This window comes from Aspergillus uvarum, assembly GCF_003184745.1.
Source record: "Aspergillus uvarum CBS 121591 unplaced genomic scaffold BO82scaffold_65, whole genome shotgun sequence".
Classification (NCBI taxonomy): Eukaryota; Fungi; Ascomycota; class Eurotiomycetes; order Eurotiales; family Aspergillaceae; genus Aspergillus; species Aspergillus uvarum.
The window spans coordinates 119331-141403 of record NW_020291362.1 but is presented as its reverse complement, the minus strand read 5'-3'; the positions used below and the strand labels follow the sequence as shown (position 1 = coordinate 141403).

General features: G+C 51.8%; 5 protein-coding genes and 2 non-coding genes across 7 annotated transcripts; 5 read left to right on the top strand and 2 right to left on the bottom strand.

Moving 5' to 3' along the window:
- Positions 1-1958: 1958 nt before the first annotated feature.
- On the bottom strand, positions 1959-2030 carry BO82DRAFT_t269. Its single transcript has one exon. It is a non-coding gene; the product is annotated as a tRNA-Met (tRNA).
- A 674-nt stretch (positions 2031-2704) lies between these two features.
- On the bottom strand, positions 2705-2776 carry BO82DRAFT_t268. The gene has a single exon. It is a non-coding gene; the product is annotated as a tRNA-Met (tRNA).
- A 504-nt stretch (positions 2777-3280) lies between these two features.
- BO82DRAFT_368308 (uncharacterized protein) lies at positions 3281-4179 on the top strand (the record flags this gene model as incomplete). The annotated part of the gene is made up of 3 exons (XM_025637113.1): positions 3281-3290; positions 3520-3583; positions 3930-4179. The coding sequence occupies 3 exons, from the start codon at positions 3281-3283 to the stop codon at positions 4177-4179; spliced, it is 324 nt and encodes a 107-aa protein (XP_025487895.1).
- Positions 4180-4661: 482 nt separating this feature from the next.
- On the top strand, positions 4662-11416 carry acyA (adenylate cyclase acyA; the record flags this gene model as incomplete). The annotated part of the gene is made up of 4 exons (XM_025631786.1): positions 4662-4840; positions 5106-5850; positions 5938-11184; positions 11234-11416. 4 exons carry the CDS (start codon positions 4662-4664, stop codon positions 11414-11416), a joined length of 6354 nt encoding a protein of 2117 aa, XP_025487894.1.
- Positions 11417-12349: 933 nt separating this feature from the next.
- Positions 12350-14831, top strand: BO82DRAFT_435655 (putative sister chromatid separation protein (Src1); the record flags this gene model as incomplete). The annotated part of the gene is made up of 2 exons (XM_025641044.1): positions 12350-14084; positions 14219-14831. Exons 1-2 carry the CDS (start codon positions 12472-12474, stop codon positions 14829-14831), a joined length of 2226 nt encoding a protein of 741 aa, XP_025487893.1. The 5' UTR covers positions 12350-12471.
- A 2225-nt stretch (positions 14832-17056) lies between these two features.
- Positions 17057-17612, top strand: BO82DRAFT_243923 (Zn(II)2Cys6 transcription factor domain-containing protein; the record flags this gene model as incomplete). Its single annotated transcript, XM_025630812.1, has 2 exons — positions 17057-17209; positions 17331-17612. Coding segments are annotated over 2 exons (435 nt in total), but the record flags the coding sequence as incomplete, so codon positions are not given.
- Positions 17613-19037: 1425 nt separating this feature from the next.
- Positions 19038-22043, top strand: BO82DRAFT_319192 (uncharacterized protein). Its single transcript, XM_025632667.1, has 4 exons — positions 19038-20080; positions 20138-20572; positions 20624-21515; positions 21581-22043. Exons 1-4 carry the CDS (start codon positions 19092-19094, stop codon positions 21623-21625), a joined length of 2361 nt encoding a protein of 786 aa, XP_025487891.1. The 5' UTR covers positions 19038-19091; the 3' UTR covers positions 21626-22043.
- The last annotated feature ends 30 nt before the right edge of the window (positions 22044-22073 follow it).

Here is a 22073-nt window from a genome sequence, read left to right as displayed (position 1 = left end):
TCCTTGTGTAACCCGAGTCACTTTCAACTGAGAAGATTAGGCGACGGAACAAGGTTGTGAAGTATTACTCCGTGTGTAAGGTAGTATACAATCGATCACGGGCAGCCCAACACGTGTTGAAGAATAGACGAAAAGGTGCAGTTCGGAATGGGGGAGGGAGGGGAATGTAAAAGGATTAAGAACTAAAGTACTCCCAGCCATGGCTCAGACGCAGGAACTAAGAAGGATAGTGGGGAGAGAGTGTTGGAAGAGTGAAGTATGAATCGTCCAGCCTCCTCGCTTTTCCACTCCGTGTTTTACTCAATCGGGCAGGGAACCTCGGAGCTCTCCCAGTGATGCTCTCTTATTGGCTCCCTCCGAGCGGCGGTCAAAACAACCCCGAGTGACGCTGCCTTATGTAAGGCATCACCTTCACTCCAGCAACCCAAAATTAAATACTACTAATATTCAGGTATATCGATCCCTGCAGTGGCCGCATTGTTGCTCAATGTACTTTACTGATAATAGGATCAACCAGATCTGACTGAAACTCTCTGACTTCATCTACACCGACGGGCGTGCGCACACCGTCAACACTTGTGTCACTGTGTCATATGCAAACCGCCTTTCTAACAATAGCATCAAGCGCCACCCGCCGATTAAACTATTTTAGCACCGTCTGCCCGCCCCATTCCCAGCCTCCTCTTTTTTGTCCTGGGCCTATGCATGTACGGAGTACACTTCGAAGTAGAAGATTGTGCCGGTGGCCTTGATCAAGGAATGACATGTTCATTGTTTACCTGCAAGCTTCGGCGGGTGTGGGGCAAGGTCCCTGGCAATCTGCCGTGCATGCAGCCAGAGTGACGCTCTGCCCACGTCTGATGCGATGCACTTTGCGTGGCCTCTGCAGTCGCACGCTGGCACTAGCATGGCATTTCCGGGTCAGTCGATGTTGCTGATTCTTGCCTTGTCATTGCATCACCCTGTGTGACCTGCAGTCACCGAATGAGAAGTCTTTAGGTGAGGTTGTTATCTCGGACTAATGTTGGCTTTGGATTCGACCTTGAGCGTAGTCAGCAGTCAGGTCAGCACTAAAATATACCATGCAGACTTGAGTTTTGCACTTTGTCTGCATAGCCTCGTTGTCTACTCCGTACATCACAGGGCATAAAAGCGTGTGTCGCCGATCACATTCAACCATGTTCAAATACTCAATACCGTTGCAGGCTTGCGGGTGAGCAAACATGCCACGTCTGTGGCAGAAGTTAAGCTTAAATTCGACCCTTTCTGGTCGAGTCTCTTGATTGTCTTGTCTTGGATCATGCGAGTGATAATAAGGTGCCTCGGATACGGAGAATGGCTGAGGGTTGGGCTACAGTTGGGGGGGGTATATTATAGCTATAGTCAATGCCTGCTAGCTGCTAGATATGGGCACTCTCTTCGGTCGAATGGCGACATTGGCCAGGTCACTCGACGTCTGACAAGGAGCACGATTTAGGCCCAGTTGCTCAGGGTATACATACTCCGACCATCGGTTTCCTGTCGCTGACTGCCGGCTGAATGTGTTGGGCTTCGATCAAGCGAAGGTGTTGCGACGTTCATGGTATCGGTACGCGGACCCCCTGCTAAAGTCCTTTGCTGGGGGGGGCATAGTTGAGAGGTTTCTGATGTTGGAGTCTCGTCGACGGGGATGACTCTTGTAGACATTGAGTCTGTTGCATATATTGAGAATCCGCGTATTGTTGGGGCCAGTGTCATGTCTGGCAGTCTTCGGGTCGGGACAAAGAAACCGCTGGGCCGGGTCGGATTGGCGAGCAGATGAGGATCAAGCGGGAATTGCAATGATCCGTGTTCGGGAAGCGAATAAATTGGAATGAGGAACTCAAGTAGGGACAGGGACGGGTTTCTGGATACGCGGCAAGCAGAGGATGAAGATGGTGGTCAAATAAAGATGAAGCAAAGATAAAAAAGGAAATCTTTAGCATGTCCTGGTTTCGATCCAGGGTCCTCCGGGTTATGAGCCCGGCGCTCTTCCCCTGAGCTAACATGCTTGGTTGATGTCAATCAAACCTTATCAATGTATTATCAACCACCATATCATCGTCGAGCATTACAATCTACTCATCAATCTTTAGGACAAACTCAGATTTTGTTCTGCAAGTGGAATGGGTCTTGTTTTGTCAGCTAATCTTTTTCTATTGTTATTGGCATGACTATCCTCTATTTGTATCAGTGTACGTGCCCAGTCTGCCTGCTTGTGCGAATAAAACATCCATTCACTGCAAGTGAACGTATGCATTGCTCTTGTCGGTCTTCCCATGGGGTGCGGAACCGGTACCGGAATATATACAGCGGCTCCAATGTGGAAAGACCAACCCACACAAAGAGTATCCTCGGGCATTGAATCAGCATGGCTACAAATTCTATCAGGATTCCCACGAAGACCACTGAGCCATATTGGACTTGGGCATAGGGGGCGCTTGACATGGACGTCGACCCTTTTCGACATTGGCAGACAGACAAGGCAAATCTCAGCGGTGTAGGAATTGGCGACTTCCTGAAGGGCATACAGTTTCATCATTGTTTGCTGTGAAAAGTAGCATACTATCTCGAAGGCTCATCTATAAGCCCATCCAAAACATAAGATGAATGAAACATCAAATAAGAAAGGATAGAAAGTTGTTGGTGGTACTCAGTACAATGCAAAAACAAAAAGGAAATCTTTTAGCATGTCCTGGTTTCGATCCAGGGTCCTCCGGGTTATGAGCCCGGCGCTCTTCCCCTGAGCTAACATGCTAGGATTGATGGAAGAAGGCTTAGTATTTTGTTGCTATATCCCAAGTACTGATTTTGAATGTATCAATGCGGGCAATGGACACACAGATCAATCTCACGACAGCACTTAGGCTGCATTCATCAATATCCTTCCCTGGCAAGCTTTTCCCTATCCGAACATCAGAACGAAGCCCAGATAAACCGGATCATCAACCCAAGCCACCCGAGATCGAGATCGAGAATGAAGGGGAGATGCTCAAGACGAATACCCGAAATTTCCCCGCTGCGGATTCCAGATCTGGATCTGGTGACTGATCAATGAGCAGCAACTACGGAGACGGGATAGACACTACACTACTAGGTAGCCAGATTTCCTTCACAGCTACTATGTACTAAGCTATATATAGCTACTCCCGCCATTTACACTTCGAAGGTCAAACACTCGTCAAATATGGTTGAAACATGAAACACCTGGCTCCTAGGCTTATCATTCTTGGTCATTATCGATGCGAGCCAGGCAACAACCATGAGCATAGGTACTAATGATATGTCCATGCCTGTAAAACGGAGTACAGAATCGAGCATGCAATATGCATGGTCAAGGTGCAGATAACCAGCATCTGAGGTAGGATTCCCGTCAGAAAGCACAGACTCGCCCACGGACCATGCAATCCCCGGAAACCACTCCCTTTTCTAGCGACATTAGTTGAGGTCGGTCTGGTCGGGTTGTTAAAGTAAGTTCGTAACTAACTTATTTCACCTTAGATAATCGATCCATTCTGCGCACTCGGAAGAGAAATAAGTGCATTAACCTTATTCCATATGAAAGGTGAGAGAGTTCGGAAAATCAGTCGTATCTTGACATCATTACCAACGATCAGATTTTCCAGATCCTTGTCTGGTACTTAAGTTAGTATTGGGAAGGTTCGGGTATGTAAAGTTCGTACTGCATGTATAGGTACAGTACTCAATACACTCAATACGGAGTAGTGTTCGGAGTTGCTGTTCACTGTTCAATAAGTCAATTTAGTAGGCGGGAAGGTCCCACCTTTCCTTTCCCCCCTCCCTCCCTCCCTTCAACAGCCCAGCTCGGCCATACCTAACGAAGAGCTACTCGGTCTGGTTTAGCGGGTTGGCGGTAGTAGTCAGAGCCTCAACTAACTAACTCTGCGCAGGTTCACTCACACCCGCCGACCGGACAATCCGTCACCCACTACCACTACCACTAACTACCACTACCACCCTGTACTGTACCACTTTCTCTTCCTCCGCCCACCCACTCACCACCACCACCCCCAGTCTGAGTCTATCACGACTTCTGGACCCCCTTCTATTCTATCCATTACCTGCACCTCGTTCCCTTCTTCCTATCAATCCCAAAACCCTCCCATGTACCAGAATATCCTTGTCTGGACTATGTCATGACGTTTCCTCACTCACCACTGCCGCTCACCCTCTAGAACATGAAGCATGCCTTGTCACCGTCGCGCCCGACGCTAAACCCCCGTGCTACGAAAGAACACCTCTTCCACCGTAATCTCCATCTTCAACAGCATATACCAGCAGTCGCCGATGGCGACTGAGGCGCTTGCCTAGACTTCATACAGTTTCTCCTTCAAACACCCACCAATCGACCAACCTTGCACTCTCCCACCGTACCTCGTTCTCCCACCAGCTTTTCTCCGCCTGCACTCTTTCCACCGGATCAAGCGGCGTATAATCGCACGGCACCCCGACCAATTTATTACACCTACCTGCGCTTCAGGGCTATATTAAAAATCCATTAATGCTATTGCTCTCCTCCCCCTAATCCTCCTCCCCGTGATCGCCGTTCCTGACAGCCGACCGCCCACTCGCCGCACCCCTCCTCGACCCCTCGGAAACTGTCAAAAACTCACTTGGGAAGCATGGCATATCGGGCTGGCGATCGGTCGGAAGGCCGACGCAGCTCGGAAAGCTCGGGTGCACATAGCTGGTTGTCGCAGGAGACTGTCAGAGAGGGTCGAAACGAGCGCCAGCAGCATAATCATGGCTATTCCCATGGGCGCAGTGTTTCCCCGCTCTCTGGAGGTCGAGAGTTGTTAAGGTAGGAAGACCTGTACCCTATATCCCCTCCCACATTTCATGGTTGGTCTGGATAGACACTCGACGAATCATCCGAGAGAAGAAGTCTGTCGATGTAGCTCATGTGGCTCATCTCATACCCTTCTTCAGGCTGATTCGGTGGCTTGGATCTTCCTCCGACGATGCCGCTCACAGGGGTGGGTATCATGGGCACTGCATCTTCACGAAAATCCAACTATGAGATCAAACGATGCGCAACTGTTCTACCAGATACTGATGCTTCCCAGATCCAACTCACAGGGCCGCAAATCACCACCCCTAGGGGTTCCTGCCGATTTATACAATTCCATATTCTCCTGGGCTTCCCCGGATGTGTCTCCGACAGATCAGCGCAAGCCGCCACAATTCGGTAGTCACAGAAAGGCAATGAACATGCTGGGCACCGATGAGCGAAATCATTCTTCCGCATCTAATCCCCGCGGACGGCCGTCTAATTTGAGCATCGGCCCCACCGACACCTCCCAGCCGGAGCTCTCTCCCTCACAATCATCATCGCCTAAGATGCTGGCGGCTGATGCCTCTAATACCTTCTTTCATGACTTCTCGGAACAAGAAGCCTCCCCAGCCTCCGCCACATTTCGCCCTGGAACCGCCCAGACATACACAAGTGAACCGCTCGATTTGGATTTCAATGTTGACCACCGGAGACCGTCGGTAGCTAGTGCCATGACCGCTAGTAGCCAAGGATCCAAATCTAGTACTGGTGCGCTCTTCAGAAAGAAGCTGCAAGGCTTCTTCGGCGATGAATACCAAGGCAATGGAGACCCGAAGCACGACTCAGATAACAACACTCAGGCTTCGGTGTCGAAGCCGTCTTCGATCGATTACTTCAGAGCTCGAGAACGGGCGAATTCAGACGGATCACGCAACACGACGGACACCTCTCACGAAAGAACCCCGCAAAACCACACAAGACCACGAACTCCTCTTCCTTCCAGCGAGATCACCCCCTGGATGTACCAAAACTACAACGTGAGTCCATGTCCACGACAACGTTCAATAATGTCAATTTTTGAATTGGTGATCACCATGAGTCGTGCTGACGCGGAGACACTATAGGATATACCTCAGTTTGGAGAGGCCCCTGTCCGCCAAGCGCCCACAGCCGAAGGGCAACGTGCTGCAGCAGCCCAAAAAGATCCGAATCGGAGACATTTCAGCGGCCACCGCCACTCTCGGAGCAAAGAAGAAAAGCCAACCGCGGCCGGTGACCTTGCCGGCTACCCAGCTCGCCCGGCAACCGGCCGAGATGATCTTTCGCTTGGACTTCATCCATCTAGGGAGGGTAGTCTCAATTACCCCACCCCAATGACATCGACCACAACTCTTGGGCGTGCCACTAGTCCCACACCCAGCGTCCAGAGCGCCCACGTAAAGGGTCAGGGTCAGAACTCCCCGGGTGCTCAGCCGGGGAAGCGTTCTTTCCTCGATAAAATACGTCGCCCAAAGCATGGCCACCTGAAAAATATTGCGACAGCGAAAGGAGTGCAGGATACCACGAAAGCTGCCGCAGCAAAATTGACGCGAAGAGAAGCCTCGCCCGCTAGGCGAGGCAGACAGGGAAGTATTGAGAGCGCGACATCTTCCAGGTACAACGATGGAGAAAGCGATCGAAAGAAGGACGGTAAAGGATTGGCCATCGGCACCTCCAAGCTTCGTGGGCGGCGAGGTGCGGGCAATGAGTATCCGGTCGGCAGAGATTCCAGATTTTCAGACGACTCCAACATGTGGGCTCTCGATACGGATCTCTCGCATATGGAGGGCATCGTGAATCCACCCTCTCCAGGTGACCGGGGTCGGATACCAGATGGAGCTTTTGCGCAGGTAGAAGACCGGACAAATCGAGATAACCTGCCTGCCGGAAACTGGGATGCGCCGGAGAGTTGGCACGTCAAGAAGCAGAAGGATGATATATCATCCTTACTGCCAGACGAAGGCGTTGAGCAGCCTGGTCCCACAATATCCGAACCCGACGGTGTGGGCTATTTCATACGAGTATTTCGCGCTGACTCGACCTTCGCCACCCTCTCAGCTGGTCTATATGCGACTGTTGCCGACGTTCTCCTTCTACTCGGACGAAAATCATTTCTGACTGATCATCTGAATAATTATGAGTTAGTGATGCGAAAGAATGATCTTTCCAGACAGCTCGGCCCGAGTGAGATGCCCATTCTCATGCAGAAGCGCATGCTGGAACAGGTAGGTTACACCGAGAAGGATAAGATCGAAGAGATTGGCCGCGAAGATCATAGTTATATCCTTCGTTTCACCTTTCTCCCAGCCCGCATCAGTGGTTACAGCAGTCTTGAGAGCGAGCCTGTCCTCAATAAGAACCAAAAATTCAGCCACGTGGACCTCTCGAATCGGAGCTTGGTCACCATTCCGATCACTCTTTACAAAAAGGCACCCGAGATCATATCTTTGAACCTATCAAAGAACCTGTCCTTGGATGTGCCCAAGGATTTCATCCAGGGATGCATCAACCTACGAGAGATAAAATTCATCGGCAACGATGCTCTTCGTTTGCCTGCCAGTTTCGGCCTTGCTAGTCGCCTGACATATCTTGACATCTCAAACAATCGTATCGAAGATCTAAGCCATGCCAACCTGGATAGGTTGCACGGCCTTGTCAGCATCAAAATGGCCAACAACAGACTCACGGAACTTCCTGCGTACTTTGGCAATTTTCAATATCTGCGGAGCTTGAATATATCCTCAAACAATTTCCAGGTGTTCCCGGAACTGCTCTGTGAACTCAAGAGCCTCGTGGACTTGGACATCAGTTTCAACAACATTTCTCAGTTACCCAATTTGGGGAGGTTGGCGACACTCGAGCGAATTTGGATGACAAATAACATCGTCAGAGGTTCACTCGATGAGGTATTCCGAGGCCCCGACAGCCTGAAGGAAATCGACGCGAGATTCAATGAGATTACCAATATAGACTGCCTGTCTCTCCTCCCGCGACTGGAGCAATTGGTCATTGGTCACAATGCTATCTCGAAGTTCAAAGGATCATTCCCAAGATTGCGGACTTTGATCCTCGACCACTGCCCCATGACACAGTTCGACATTGATGGACCTGTCCCAACGTTGACATCTCTGAACATAGCTTCTGCCAAGCTGGTTCAGTTCCGCGATGCGCTCTTTGAAAACCTGCCGAACCTGCAGAAGCTCATCCTTGACAAGAATCATCTTGTCTCAATGTCGCCACACATCGGCAAATTGCGTAGACTTGAACATTTCAGCATGATTAAGAATCCCCTGGCTTCGCTGCCCGCCACTATTGGCTGCTTGACAGAGCTTAAATACCTCAACCTGCGGGAATGCAATCTTAGGCGACTTCCACCAGAGATCTGGCACTGCCTTAAGTTGGAAACTCTGAATGTCTCTTCAAATGTGCTGGAGGCGTTCCCAAAGCATGGTAGTCCTCAGCCCCAGCTCCCAGTTGACGCATCTATGGCTCCTGCAGTGACCCCAGGGTTGTCGAATAATACCAACTACGAAGAACTAGGTGCCGTTGATGAACAGGAGGCACGCCGACCTAGCCAAGCATCAGGAGCTGGTGCACTCAGCACCGGAGGCTCACCCAACGGGACAGCTTATCGAAAGCCCTCTATTGCCTCATCTCTAGGCCAAGGGGGGCGGAAAGTATCTGCGGCTTCTCGCTCGCTCACCGATGGAAGCCCCTCGTCGCGCAAAGACTCCAACTTCTCACAACATGTTGCGACGACATTCGGAGGATCACTAAGGAATCTCCACCTGGCAGATAATCGACTGGAGGACGATATTTTCCGAGAGCTGTCGCTGATCCCGGAGTTGCGTGTTGTTAACCTTTCATACAACGAGTTAACGGAGCTTCCCCAGGGCCTGTTGAGACGTTGGCCATTGTTGACTGAGTTGTACCTCTCGGGTAACGAGCTCACGTCCCTTCCGTCCGATGATCTCGAAGAAGGCAGCAACCTGAAGGTACTGCATATCAATGCGAACCGTTTCCAGGTGCTTCCAGCCGAACTCTGCAAAGTCAGCAAGCTCGCAATTCTGGATGTTGGGAGCAATTCTCTCAAGTACAACGTCTCCAACTGGCCTTACGACTGGAACTGGAACTGGAATCGCAATTTGAAGTACCTCAATTTTTCTGGTAACAAGCGGCTGGAAATCAAGCCTCATGCGTCGTCACTGGGGACGCCCACCACACCTGGGACAGATTTGACCGACTTCAATTCCCTGACGCATCTGCGCGTTCTCGGCTTGATGGACGTCACTCTCACAATTTCTACGATACCCGAAGAGACAGAAGATCGTCGTGTCAGGACTTCCGCTTCCCTAGCTGGGTCTCTTGCATATGGCATGGCCGATTTTCTTGGCAAAAGCGAACATCTTTCCATCTTCGATATGATCGTTCCTCGACTCAAGCCCGACAAAGTGGAGACAGTGGTAGGAATGTTTGACGGTCAATCCCAGTCAACGGGAGGATCTAGAATTGCCAAATTCTTGCACGAGAACTTCATACACACTTTCTCATCCGAGCTTAAGCGGATTCGGACCGAAGACCTGGAGACTCCGCTAGATGCACTCAGACGAGCATTCCTGACCTTGAATAAGAACATGGCGTTCGCGTGCTACAAGTCGATTGATCAAGATGTGCGTCATTATCAGGAAGATCCCGCGGAATCGAAGAAAGTGCGGTTGAACAAGGAGGATGTTCATTCAGGTGGAGTCGCCACCGTGATATACTTGAACAACATGGATCTGTTTGTTGCCAATGTTGGTGATGCGCAGGCTATACTTGTCAAATCCGATGGTTCACTGAAGCACTTGACCCGAAACCATGACCCTGCAGAATCACACGAAAGAGCAAGGATCCGCGCTGCAGGCGGATTTGTCTCTCGCAATGGCAAATTAAACGATACCCTTACAGTATCAAGGTCGTTTGGACATTTCCAGATGATGCCCGCCGTGATTGCGGCACCCCACACCATGCATCTTAACCTTACGGAACAGGATGAGATGATTATTGTGGCGTCAAGGGAGCTGTGGGATTATGTGACGCCGGATCTTGTTGTCGACGTTGCTAGAGCTGAACGGAGAGATCTTATGATTGCTGCTCAGAAGATCAGAGACCTGGCCATCTCATTCGGCGCCAACAACAAACTCATGGTCATGATACTGGGTGTGAGTGACTTGAAGAAGCGAGAGAAGATAAGGTTAAGGCCGAGTCTTTCTATGGTTGGACCACCCGAGGATCAGATCATCCCGAGCACGAAGCGTACCAAAAAGCCGCGTGATACACCGGGCGACTCCAGGCTCGCCCGTTTCGATTATGTGGACGCCCCTGTTGGAGAACTCGCTATCATCTTTACTGATATCAAGAAGTCAACAAGCCTTTGGGAAACCTGCCCAGATGCGATGCGCTCGGCTATTCAAATTCATAACGACATTCTTCGTCGCCAGCTGGGTATAATCGGTGGCTATGAGGTGAAAACGGAAGGTGACGCTTTCATGGTTGCGTTCTCCACAACCACGGCCGCTTTGCTTTGGTGCTTCAACTGCCAGACACAGCTTCTGGAAGCAGAATGGCCGACAGAAATTCTGGAGCAACCACAGTGCCAGGTGCAGTACGACATGGAGAACAATGTCATCTTCCGAGGTCTGTCTGTCCGAATGGGAATACATTGGGGTGAGCCTGTCTGCGAAAAGGACCCAGTGACCAATCGTATGGATTATTTCGGACCAATGGTCAACCGCGCTTCTCGTATCTCTGCCGTCGCCGATGGTGGCCAAATCTTCGTGTCTTCAGATTTTATGAGCGACATCCAACGCAACCTGGAGGTGTTTGCTGATAGCGAACGCGCTGCCTCGACTGGCTCCGAAGAGAGCTATGCGATTGACAATCTTGGGTATAATATCCGACGCGAGCTTCAGCAACTCAATAGTCAAGGTTTTGTGATCAAGGATCAGGGGGAGCGAAAGCTGAAGGGGCTTGAAAATCCGGAACCACTCTATCTGATCTACCCTCATTCTCTTTCTGGGAGACTGACAACCCTGGAGAAGGACGCATCAAATGAGCATGCCCCAACCACCATTAGCAAGCACTCGCAGCTCGAGATCCAGACCGACTTGATTTGGCGGTTGTGGGAACTTACTCTGCGACTCGAGAGGCTTTGTGGCGCCTTGGAGTATCCTGGCGAAGCCCGCCTCAAGGAACCAAACGTGGCCTTGTTCAACGTTGTGAAGAACCATGGCGGCGAACTTGCAGATTCGACTGTGGTCAGCCTGGTGGAACAACAGGTGACGCGCATCGAGGTGAGTAATGAATGGCATCATTCAACAATATGTACTAATCGTGGACCAGGTTTGCATCAACACTCTTTCCGTCCGGCACATGCTGCGACCATTTAAACCCGGTGATCAACTCAATGACCATGCCGCCCCGATCTCTGAAGTAATGCAAGAATTGCAAAACCGGCTTGAAGAGTACCGTGTTCTCAAGGAACAAGTAGCTGTCAGTGCTGGCACTACACCAAGCTACAGGTGAATTTTAATTGCATCGGAGTCGCGGTAAAACCCACCCCATTACTACTCGACCGTTCTCTTCACTTAAGGAGTCTGTTTGTCTGGCGAGATGAACCCTGGCGGACCTCGCCTTTACTTCCCAATCCCGATGAATATAGTAACGAGGGGTTCTTCCTAATCGATCATACCTGTATTTATTGCCATTTATCATTGTTGTTTTTTTCTTCATTATTTCCCCATCAACCTTCTGCTACACATTTACGCGGGCGTCTCGAGGAAGGGCAGGGTGTGAAAGGATTCCGAAGCATGGGTTTAGGAGCCAAAGGTGGCAACTTTGTTTTACCCTACGTGTCTAGATTCACTTGGTAATTGTGTACTCAATGGAATCCAATTATCTGAACATGATGGCCTATCTAGTCCAGTGTCATGTTTGTTAAACTGCCATGCCTAACTAATATATTTAAGTCAACCTATTGTATTACTCAGCTGTGATAGTGTAGCAACTATGTCACATGACCCAAACACACAACAAATAACTTCAATCAACCATCATCAACCCCTGCTTCGCCTCCTCAAAAACATGCCCTTGTTGCATCAATAACTCTGATGCCTGCAAATCCTTCATCTACGACGATTCTGAATCCGAGTTTGAGTGTGGGTGCCTCAATCCGACCGAACTGTCTTGTTTGACACCTGCTCAACTGGCCAGTTGGCTTTTTCTTGTTTGGCTGTTTCGCTTGCAGGCCGAAGTCTGTTGTTGCCCTGGAGACGATCGGATTTGAGGGACGGCGGCTGTTGCTTGTTGCTTGTTGCGTCTTGCGTCTCTGACGAAAGGGAGAATCACCGAAAATCCGGATTTTCGCTTGAGTGGAATTCATCCATTCATCCATCACTGCAGTGTCGACCGCCAACCGGCTGGCCACCTTAGTCTTAGTCCTCTTCCTTTCTAAATTTTACCCCCCCCCCCGGATTTTTTTTCTGCCGCAACATCATCATCATCATCTTCCAACTTCATTCCCCCTTCCCTACCCCTCCCCTGGTGGCGTTGATCACTGCTAGGATCAATCACTCTTCATCATGGCGGACGGTTTGGATTATTTGGCTGCCGACTTTGACCTGAATTCGCTCACCGTTCCCCGTCTTCGGTCCATCCTCGTTAGCCACGATGTTCCCTATCCAGCCTCAGCCAAGAAGGCCCAACTCATCAGCATTCTTGAGACAGAGGTTTTGCCTCAGGCCAAGAAACTTTTGCGCGAACGGGAAAGGGTGAGGAGAACCAGTGAAGGAATTACGGATATGGGTAGTCGCGCCTCATCAGTTGTGAGCGATTACAACGATCAACACTATGAATCTGGCAGAGAGTCGATGCCTCCCCCACCTACTCCCTCGACTGTTTCGACCGCGACGGGCGGTCGCCGCGCACGCACTAAATTGAGCACGAGAGCATCGACGGTTGACACGGAGGATGCCCATGTATCAGCCACCCCATCCACGAGCTCTCGAAGAACGGTCCCCCGGTCGACCAGCAAACGCTATCGCGCCTCCGATACGGAATCGCACGACGACATGGCGGCAACCCCGGTCCCGTTCAGCACGGCTACTCCCCGAAAGTCGACGACCCGCAAACCACGCAAGAGTGAGATGACTCCTGCCGCCGCACCACAACCCGAACGCGAGCCTGAACCGAAGACACCCTTCTCAGCAATTAAGTTGGAACCCAAGGATGAGAGTGTCTTCACCGATGACAACCCATTCCAGAGTGGATCGCCTGCCCGGTGGGAGCACCGGAGTCCGAGAACCTCGAGTGTTGGGCGGAAGAGCGCCTCGCGATTCTCACTGAACTCCCCTGCTGCCAGCATGGGTCTACGGCCTAGGAGGTCCATGACGCCGGTGGACATGAACTCTGACTATGGCTTTACCCCGTCGAAGCGATCTTCGTTTGAGTTCCCCGTGCCCAAGCCTAGATCCCCTCAGCAATCCCTGGAGGCGGTGGAGAACTACGAGGATAGCGACAGCGAGGTCAGTGCTGGGGAAGAATTTACGCCCGAGGAGCAGTTGGCGCTTGAGGAGGACCGGGCGCACCTGATGTATCCGCCTAGCGCCCCTAGCACCCGGCCCCAAACAGCGCGGACAGCAAATCGTGCTGCGCCTTGGATCATTATATTAGCCCTTGTCGCCGGTTTTGGTGCTTGGTGGCGCAAGGAGAAGGTTGAGATTGGATTCTGCGGTATTGGCAAGCCAACCTGGTCATTGGCAGATACCCGGGTTCCTGAATGGGCCAATGTTCTCGAACCGCAGTGCGAACCGTGTCCTCCCCACGCTTTCTGTTACCCCAATTTTGAGGCTCGCTGTGAGCATGACTTTATCCTCAAGGCACATCCTCTGTCGCTGGGTGGGCTGGTACCTCTTGCCCCGACGTGCGAAGCCGACAGTGAGAAGGCACGCCGAGTCAAAGCCGTTGCCGATAGAGCCCTCGAAACTCTCCGTGACCGTCGGGCTAAGTGGGAGTGTGGTGAGATTGTGCACGGTGACCAAGGAGAAAAGGGTCCCGAAATCAGTGAAACCGAGCTGAAGCAAGAGGTTGGAAAGAAACGCCGTAAGGGGATGAGTGACGCGGAGTTTGATGACTTGTGGAAGGGAGCCCTAGGTGAGGTGGTGGGCAAAGAAGAAGTTGTCACTCGAGTCCAACAGTGAGTAGTTCCTAGCCTTTTCTTTCTGATTCTAGCCTGGTCGCGACACCCTGGTCTTCCGTCTGGCACACCACCCAAGGATTCGGATTCTGACTCGTATTGTGGAACTAACAGAGGCACCCACACAATTACAGACCATCTTCTGTCCTCACCCTCACGTCCACCTCCGTCAGCCGGCTCCCCCTCACCTGCGCGTTCCGCCGCTACCTCCGACTCTCTCTCCTCGCGTATCGACTTCCTATTTCAGTTCTGACTCTCGCGGTATGCTTGACACTGTATGTCCGCTCCAAAATCCGGGCTCGCCGCTCGGATATGGCCCGAGTCCCTGAACTTGTGGCCACTACGCTCGATCGTCTCGCGACACAGGCGGCTCTACATGCTCGCGGTGCGGCCCGAGAGCCCTACATCCCCATTGGACAGTTGCGTGATGATGTGCTCCGGTCTGAGCTGCGCGGAAGTCGGCGCGAGGGGCTCTGGAAGCGCGTGCGCAGTATCGTTGAGGGCAACGCCAACGTCCGAGCTGCGGTGCGGGAGGGTCGCGGTGGAGATGTTGCGCGTGTGTGGGAGTGGATTGGGGGGATTGGCAGCGTCCGCAACGAGATTGAGAGTAGCGGCAACAGCACTGGCCGGGATGTGCACCAGGTGCATTTCGCGCCTTCATCGCCCGAGGACGGTCGTCTCTTGGCCGCGAGTCAGGATGCTACCCCGGTCCCTCGAAAATGGGATGAAGGTCGGCCCATCTACTGAGACTGTCTTTTCTTACATGACTGACGTCCAAAGGAAGTTGGAAACACTATGAGATTTTTTCCTTCTTCTTGACGTGCGCGGTTCACTTCCTGCATATTTTGACACTTCTTATCTTTATTCGGTTAGCTGGTCAACGTTCCGTGATTCCCCCGGTTGATTGTATTATCGTATTGTCGTATTATCGTATTATCCAGGATCATTCTCTTTTCTCCTTCATGGGTGTGTTGTGTGTTATGTTTACTGTAGATGAGAGTGCACTACCTCGACTAGTAGGTACGGATAGATCAGCGTAGAAATTGCCGGGTGTTGACTGAGCTATGCTATGCCGGGTCTAGCGGATCCCATCCACATGGGCCGTTGCCACTACGGACTAGTACAGACTACTACGGACTACTGCGGACTACAGTACTCAATCAGGTTCAATCGAGTCGTCAACTTACTTACTCCCTCCAGCTCTGCGTCTCCCTCCCCCAAACCAAAGATTCTGAAAACTCTCCCATTCCAGTCACTCAACCTCTTTTTTTGGTCGGGCCGACTCCGAGTTAGTGGTTCTCGGATCGTATGCCATGCGGGCCGAAGGTGTGACTTGGAGCCGCTGGGGAACTACAGACAACTGCCGGAGTACAGTACGTACTACAGGGCAGCCCTCCAGCTGAGACAGACAGACCTCTGTGGTGGCACTAGCCTGGATCAGAGTCGGCCCCAGCAGTTGAACATACCTACTTCTACAGTTCGACTCGGCCACAGGGGTTGGTTCCATCCGCCCCCCTCGCAGTCTCTATCCGTTGCTGCGGTCCAAGGAAATCCCAAGGATACTTTTTCCGTGGCATTCCTGCACCCGAATTCGCTAACAGCGTCACAGCATCACGGCGTCACAGCCCGTGGTTTTGACGAGTAGCCCTCTCCCTCACTCATTTAGCATTGGCTGCTTCTGCCCGAACACAAGATCCGTGCAATCAGCTCGGTCGGTGAAGCAGACAAGCGACGTCATGCATGTCTGTCGTTACGACAATAACGCAAATCTAGTATGGTTCGGTACGTTCTGCACTTCACTTCCAGCAAGCGAGTGATCCCTTCAAGTGCAACGAGACCAGAAGAGATCCGCTCCCGCGGCCGAGAATTCTGGTGATAGTGCGGTGGACCTGCAATGTTACGGGCCCAATCGCAATCGAACCAGAGCCTGGCCTTCGAGTCGAGGAACTGACTCAGGACTGACTGAGATGGCGTACGCAGTTTGTTTCTCCTCGGTGAGGTTATTGCTAATCGCCGTCCTCCCTCCCCCACCCCCATGGCCGACAGAGCCTTGTTTGTCCACACCGTCGTCGTGGGCTCGTCATCTGCACGTCAAACCCAAGTTACAACTACCGAAGTTGCAACTGCCACTTGCCCACTGGATTCCCACATCTTGACTTTAAGCCCAATCCCCTTCCTGCCGGTAGTTGTCCCTTGACAAGGACCCTTTGGTACCTGGGAAGTGTCAGAGAAGAAGGAGAGGAGACCATCGATGGCTCACACCGGTTCGTTCATAACAAGCGATCCAGTGCGGCCCCTCCTCAGCCACCCCCCCCTGCCTCCCACTCTTACCTTTCCTTGCTCTGCCCCATCAGAGGCCCAACTTGGAGGCCGCAGCTGCCACAGAACCAGTCCAGGTATCTGAACGCTTCTGTGGCTCCCAAGTTCCCAATGCTCTTTCGAGTTGTGTTGGAAAAGGAGGGATTAGACCCGGATGATGCGTAGATATCCTAAATGCCGCCTTCAGGGACTGACGATTTCGAGTTTGGCTGCCTGACCCGTCTTGGTCAAGTTTGACTTTCGGTGCACTCCTGATTCCCCCCCTCCCAATAGGTCTTCGGGAGGGGCTTTTGGCGTCTGACACTGCATTTCTGTGTGTTTCCTTTTCTCCCGATGCTGGCTTGGCTGAGTCGACCTCACCCACACACCCATCCTCGTTCTTTCTCTAGCTTCTTCGTCAAGTGCAGCAGGGCAGCAGGTTGCTGCATTGAGAGGTCTTAGGTCGTCTCGATCGAGCATGATCCTTTCCTCTATAGTGTCATAGATGTGCCTCCCCAGGAGGAGCATGATCGGTTGGTCTTCTTTTCTTTTCCACGATTCACCCTAGTGTGTTTGTCCCATCCTCTTTCACCTTTCCCGTTTTCGCATCGAGTCCGATCCACCGTTGTTTGCTTTACCCCCATTTCCGTCATTTTACACGTCCGGGTTGAAGCATGTCCGAACACGGTGTCACGTCCTATCGTCCTATCGCGCCCAAGGCAGCCAAGGAAGATGAGGCTCGAGACCCCCCGGCCCCGGCTCCCGAGAGTGGAAAGACACGGCGAGCGTCCACCGCGTGCTATGAGTGTCAGCGGCTGCGAACAAGGGTAAGGTACCGATTTTATTTTGAAGAGTATTCCTGTTTTCGCTCCCTGGACGAAAGTTCTGGTCTCCAGCCCGACTTGACCTCGCAACTGCATTAGTCTGACCTGAGAATCCTCGTTACAGTGCACCATCAAAGATACAGGAATACCCTGCACCCAGTGCCGTGTTCACGGTCGTGCATGCCAGATCGATGAGTCCAAGGACAAGCGCCGCAAGGCCGAACAGAAGCGCACCGAGGAACTCCTGAGAGTCTACCAGAGCCTGATAGGTGGCCTATTAAAGATCATGCGCATGGGAAACGGGGAGATCGCCCAGGAAGTCCTGTCTAGGATGAGGCACCCCGCCGGACTCCTCGAGCTTCAAGATCTCCTTAGCGAGTATGTGACGCTCTCTGTACCTGAGGATGAGGATGAGGTGTTATACGAGCTCGAAAGCGACGAGTCAGATGAAGAGTCCGACATCGACTCTCCCGAGAGCCCCGTCGATGAACGAACGAAGCCTTTAGGGTTAGCCTAAGCTCGCTAGGTAGCCCGCTCGCTTCACGCAGCAACAGTTCTTGACATTGATGATGACGGCCGGCCTGCATTTTTGATCTTCACACCCCGACCACGGCCCATCGCACATGGCTTGCACTCCGGTGCCCTTGTGCGATAGATACGCACTATGTTCGGGCCTGCGTCGAACAGGTAAAGATGGAGGCATCGGAATGAACTTTTCTCGTGGCTGGTCTTGTTCGTTGTGGCGACTGAGGGAACAGACAATTCTGATACAACCGGGTTGGAAGAGCTGAGCAGAATGGGAGGATACCTGCTCCGAGGGAAGTTGCCTTGAACATAGCAAGCATGTGGCATGTATTTGCAGCGGGATTTGAGGTTCTTATGTTGGTCGCCACCAGCACTGGGCGTTTCGAGCCAATGTCCAATCAGTCCTTTTGCGCGGATAACCCGTGACGTTGCAACTGTATTGCGTTCCTTCACTAGAATGGAATCTACCTTATTCGCACTGGGCGGTCGTGTATGCTTTTCTGGTCTCTTTTCTCATGCTCTAGTCCTATGTGGGTAGTTTCTTTGTATTCTCTGCAGGGTCTTCGGATTATCGGGAAAGATCAGTGGACGTGACGCGTGCTTCATGGTATGCAGATAGACTGTACTGTACAGTCCAGTACATGTAGATCTATCTTAGTCCAGGGCCCTCCCAACTACATCAAATCGCTGATTTGGTCTAAGATTCTTAGTACGCTTGCTTGCAACCCTCTAGCCCGTACCGCTGCTGCTAATCGAGATTTAAGCTCCTGAGTAGTAGTTATTTATTCCGAGTTGCTTTATGCTGCTGACTCATCATGATAGGTGACTTCCAAGTTACATTGGCACAGACTGAACGAAATGATTCATTTGCATCTGCATCTGCATCTGCATTTGTACCCAAGTCCTTACCTGAGTGTCTCTGATGTCTGATGCACTGTACGTACTGTATACTGTATTGTACTGTACGAGGCGAATACATAGGTGGATATTTCGATTGCAGCATGTCCGCGGAGATGTCCCAGATTCTACCGACTGACAGACTGACAGACTGACAGACTGACAGACAGGTCAATTCCCACCCCCGCAGTTTTGCTATCCGAAGTTCCAGTTAAACTCTCCAGTTCTTCTCGCCTCCCCCGCCTTTGGGAAATGGAATATCCGGTGGTTGACAACTGCAAAACAATACTACTTCCGGATTAGCCTCAGTGTTTCCCCGCTCGTCTTGTTCCCCCGCCTCCGGAAATTTCTCCCTTCCACTAGCTTTACTACCTACTACGTATTCTTCTTCTCCTTTCTCTGGTACGACCTCTCTCATGACATCCCACCCAGCCATCAACCCCAAAATCCGGGATATGTTCATATGGCTGCCACTGTCGTCGCTACGGTGGACGGTTTGTCATCACCGGTGGACCCAGTGCCAGTAAGAGTCGTCCATGACAATCACCGTCGGGCTCTGGCTCGGTCTCGATCTCGTTCTAGATCTAGTGCCAATGGCCGAGATCTACTTCCTGCAAAACGACCGAGAAGATCCTCCGAGTCCTCCTCATCTATACACAAATCCAATACTCCCCGGCAGAAGATTACCCGAGCCTGCGATCATTGCAAGGAAAAGAAGACTCGTTGTACGGGAACCATTCCCTGCGTAAGGTGTACCCGGCTGTCGCTGGTTTGTGAATACAATGCCGCCTACTCACGGGGGCTTCCTCCCGAGCCCCTGCCCGCCTCATCTGGTGAACAGCTCGGGGGCACTCATGCGGTCCACGGCCCGAGAACCCGGCGCTCACTCTCAATCGCACGCTCGTCGCCACGCATTGGATCAGCCTCTCAGCAAGATCTGTATGATCGCAACCGCCGCCACAATAACAACAATAACATCTCCCAGCGCAACTCACCGGATCCCGCCGTGACCGATCTGGAAGGCAACTATTTAGGACCTGCCTCAGGTTTGTCCTTCCTTAATCGCGTCTGGCGTCGTTTACATCAGGATGAGAAACGAGCGGTTCCCGATACACTACAGAGTGAATCCCCATCCAAGAATACCTCGGTATTCAAGTTCGGGGATAAACCGTACGCGGCCCATCGCGACGTTGGATTCACACTGCCTCCGTATGAGAAGGCCCGGGACCTGGTCAATACCTACTTTGACTTGTCCATGGTCACATATCGTTTCCTGCATCGCGGGAGTGTGGACCAATGGCTGCAGCAGGTGTATGAATGTAATAATTTTGTATCCCACCCCCCCACGGGGCACATGGTAGCGCGAACAGCCATAATCTTCATGGTCTTTGCTGTGGGCACCTTGTACGAGGAGCAAGACCCAGATAGTCAGATAGATCGGCAGCATGGAAGGTGAGTGTGCTTCGCCTCGACGACCTTGGTCCATTGTGCAGGCTGATATAATCGCAGCGAGCAGTGGTATGCGGCCTCCAAATCTATGACCGCCCTGGAGTCTGGAGCTCCGCGTTTGGAATCAGTGCAGGCGCGACTGGGCCAATGTTTCTATTTACTTTCTTCCTCCAGGGCCAACGAGTGCTGGTACTCCTTCGGTACAGCTCTCCAGCTGGTGACGGCGTTGGGTTTACACCGCAGGCACCGAGGCAAAGTCCCCCGCGACGGCAGTTCCTATCTCGACCGGGAGCTTCGGAAGCGCCTGTTTTGGAGCACTTATACATTGGATAAATATCTTAGCGTCATGTTTGGGAGGCCTCGTCTACTTCAAGATGAGGACATTGATCAAGAGCTTCCTGAGGAAGTCCACGATGAAGACATGTTGGCAGAATCTTTATCGACCGGACCAGGGGTGGGAGATTGTATGATGACTGCCTCCCTTCTCCACTATAGGTATGCTTAGATCTGTTCCGTGGTGCTTGACCATAATTATTGACTGCATAGACTTGGTCGCATTCTTGGTGAGATTTCGCGACAGTTGTATACCGTCAGCCCTCTATCGCGAGATGCGTCATTTGAAATGGCTGCACGCCTCATGACGAAGCTTGAAGACTGGAAAGCAGCCACTCCTCCACTTTTCAATAGTGTTCGTGCCACGAGCCTAATCCCTCCACTCTGTAGGCAGAGTCAGGTTCTGCAGTTGGCTTACTCACACGCGGTGATTCACACGACGCGGTCGTTTTTGCTGAACGACTTTACGGATCTGAGCCGCACGCCACAGATTCCCCATCCTACGGTAACTCATCATGTGCTCAAGTGCATCGAGGCTGCCGAGCAAGCCATGGGGTTAGTGGATAGCTTAGCGAAACAGAGGGTCCTGATACAATCGTTCTGGTTTACCCACTATGTGTGCTTCTGCGCCATCATTGTGGTGTACATATATACAATCCAACAGCATCGCTTATCTACTACCTTTGGGATATCCTCCCCTGGGGTCGCGGACGTCCACCATCTCCATTCCCTTTTCAGCCTGGCGGAAACCTGCCAGCAGCATCTGGCAGAGGCCACCCGGAAGAATTCACCCAGTCGCCGCTACAGCATCATTCTGGAAGAGCTGAGGCGGGAAGTCCGTAGGCGGATTGGCTCATCCAGCGATACCTCCGAGGGGTTTCGCGCTGTCTTCTTTCCGGGCCAGAATCCGGGCACACTGGCGGAGCAAGGACAGTTGAGCCTGACTAGCATATATCCTTCTGGGCCCTTGGAGCCTGGTTCCTATGATTATCCGGGTAGATTCCCGCCGACTAATTTTACACCGTCGCCTTTGGAGTCGGAGATAGACCTGAGTTTTCTGGATAGCTTGGACGGCTCACTCCTGTGGACGCAGATTGACTCCTGGGTAAGTGATATTTTTGAGGTATGATTTTGGCACGGAGAGAGACTGACTGAATGCTTCTTGCGTAGGCATTTACAAATCTGAGTAATGATCCGCCGACGTTCCCTATGTAGCGACTCGATCATGATGTTTTGGAAATGCTGCATGCCTGGCCAGGCTCTTTTGACCGATCTAATGATATGACTTGACTACACGACTTAGGATGATCTGTACTATATTGGACTTTACTCCGGCGGATGCTTCCTCATGTGTTGGAGTTGCCCGGGCAGTTGCTGCGTTGTAGACGCGCTAGGCCTATAGTGAAGCTCCACTGCCTTGGCAGCCAGCCAGACAGACAGACTAAACTTGGAAATGACCCGGAAATGACTTGGATCGTCACGATGAGGGTGCCATGCAAGTATGTAGTTGAGCTCGGAGAAATATCCGGGCTGATCGGATATCCATGCCTCCCTCCACCAAACCAGGAAGTGCATAACGGAACCCTTCTACCATGCGTTTTGAGCGAACCGGATAACTTGCAGGAACAATGCGTATAAAAGCTGGAGTCTGATCTGTTTGTTC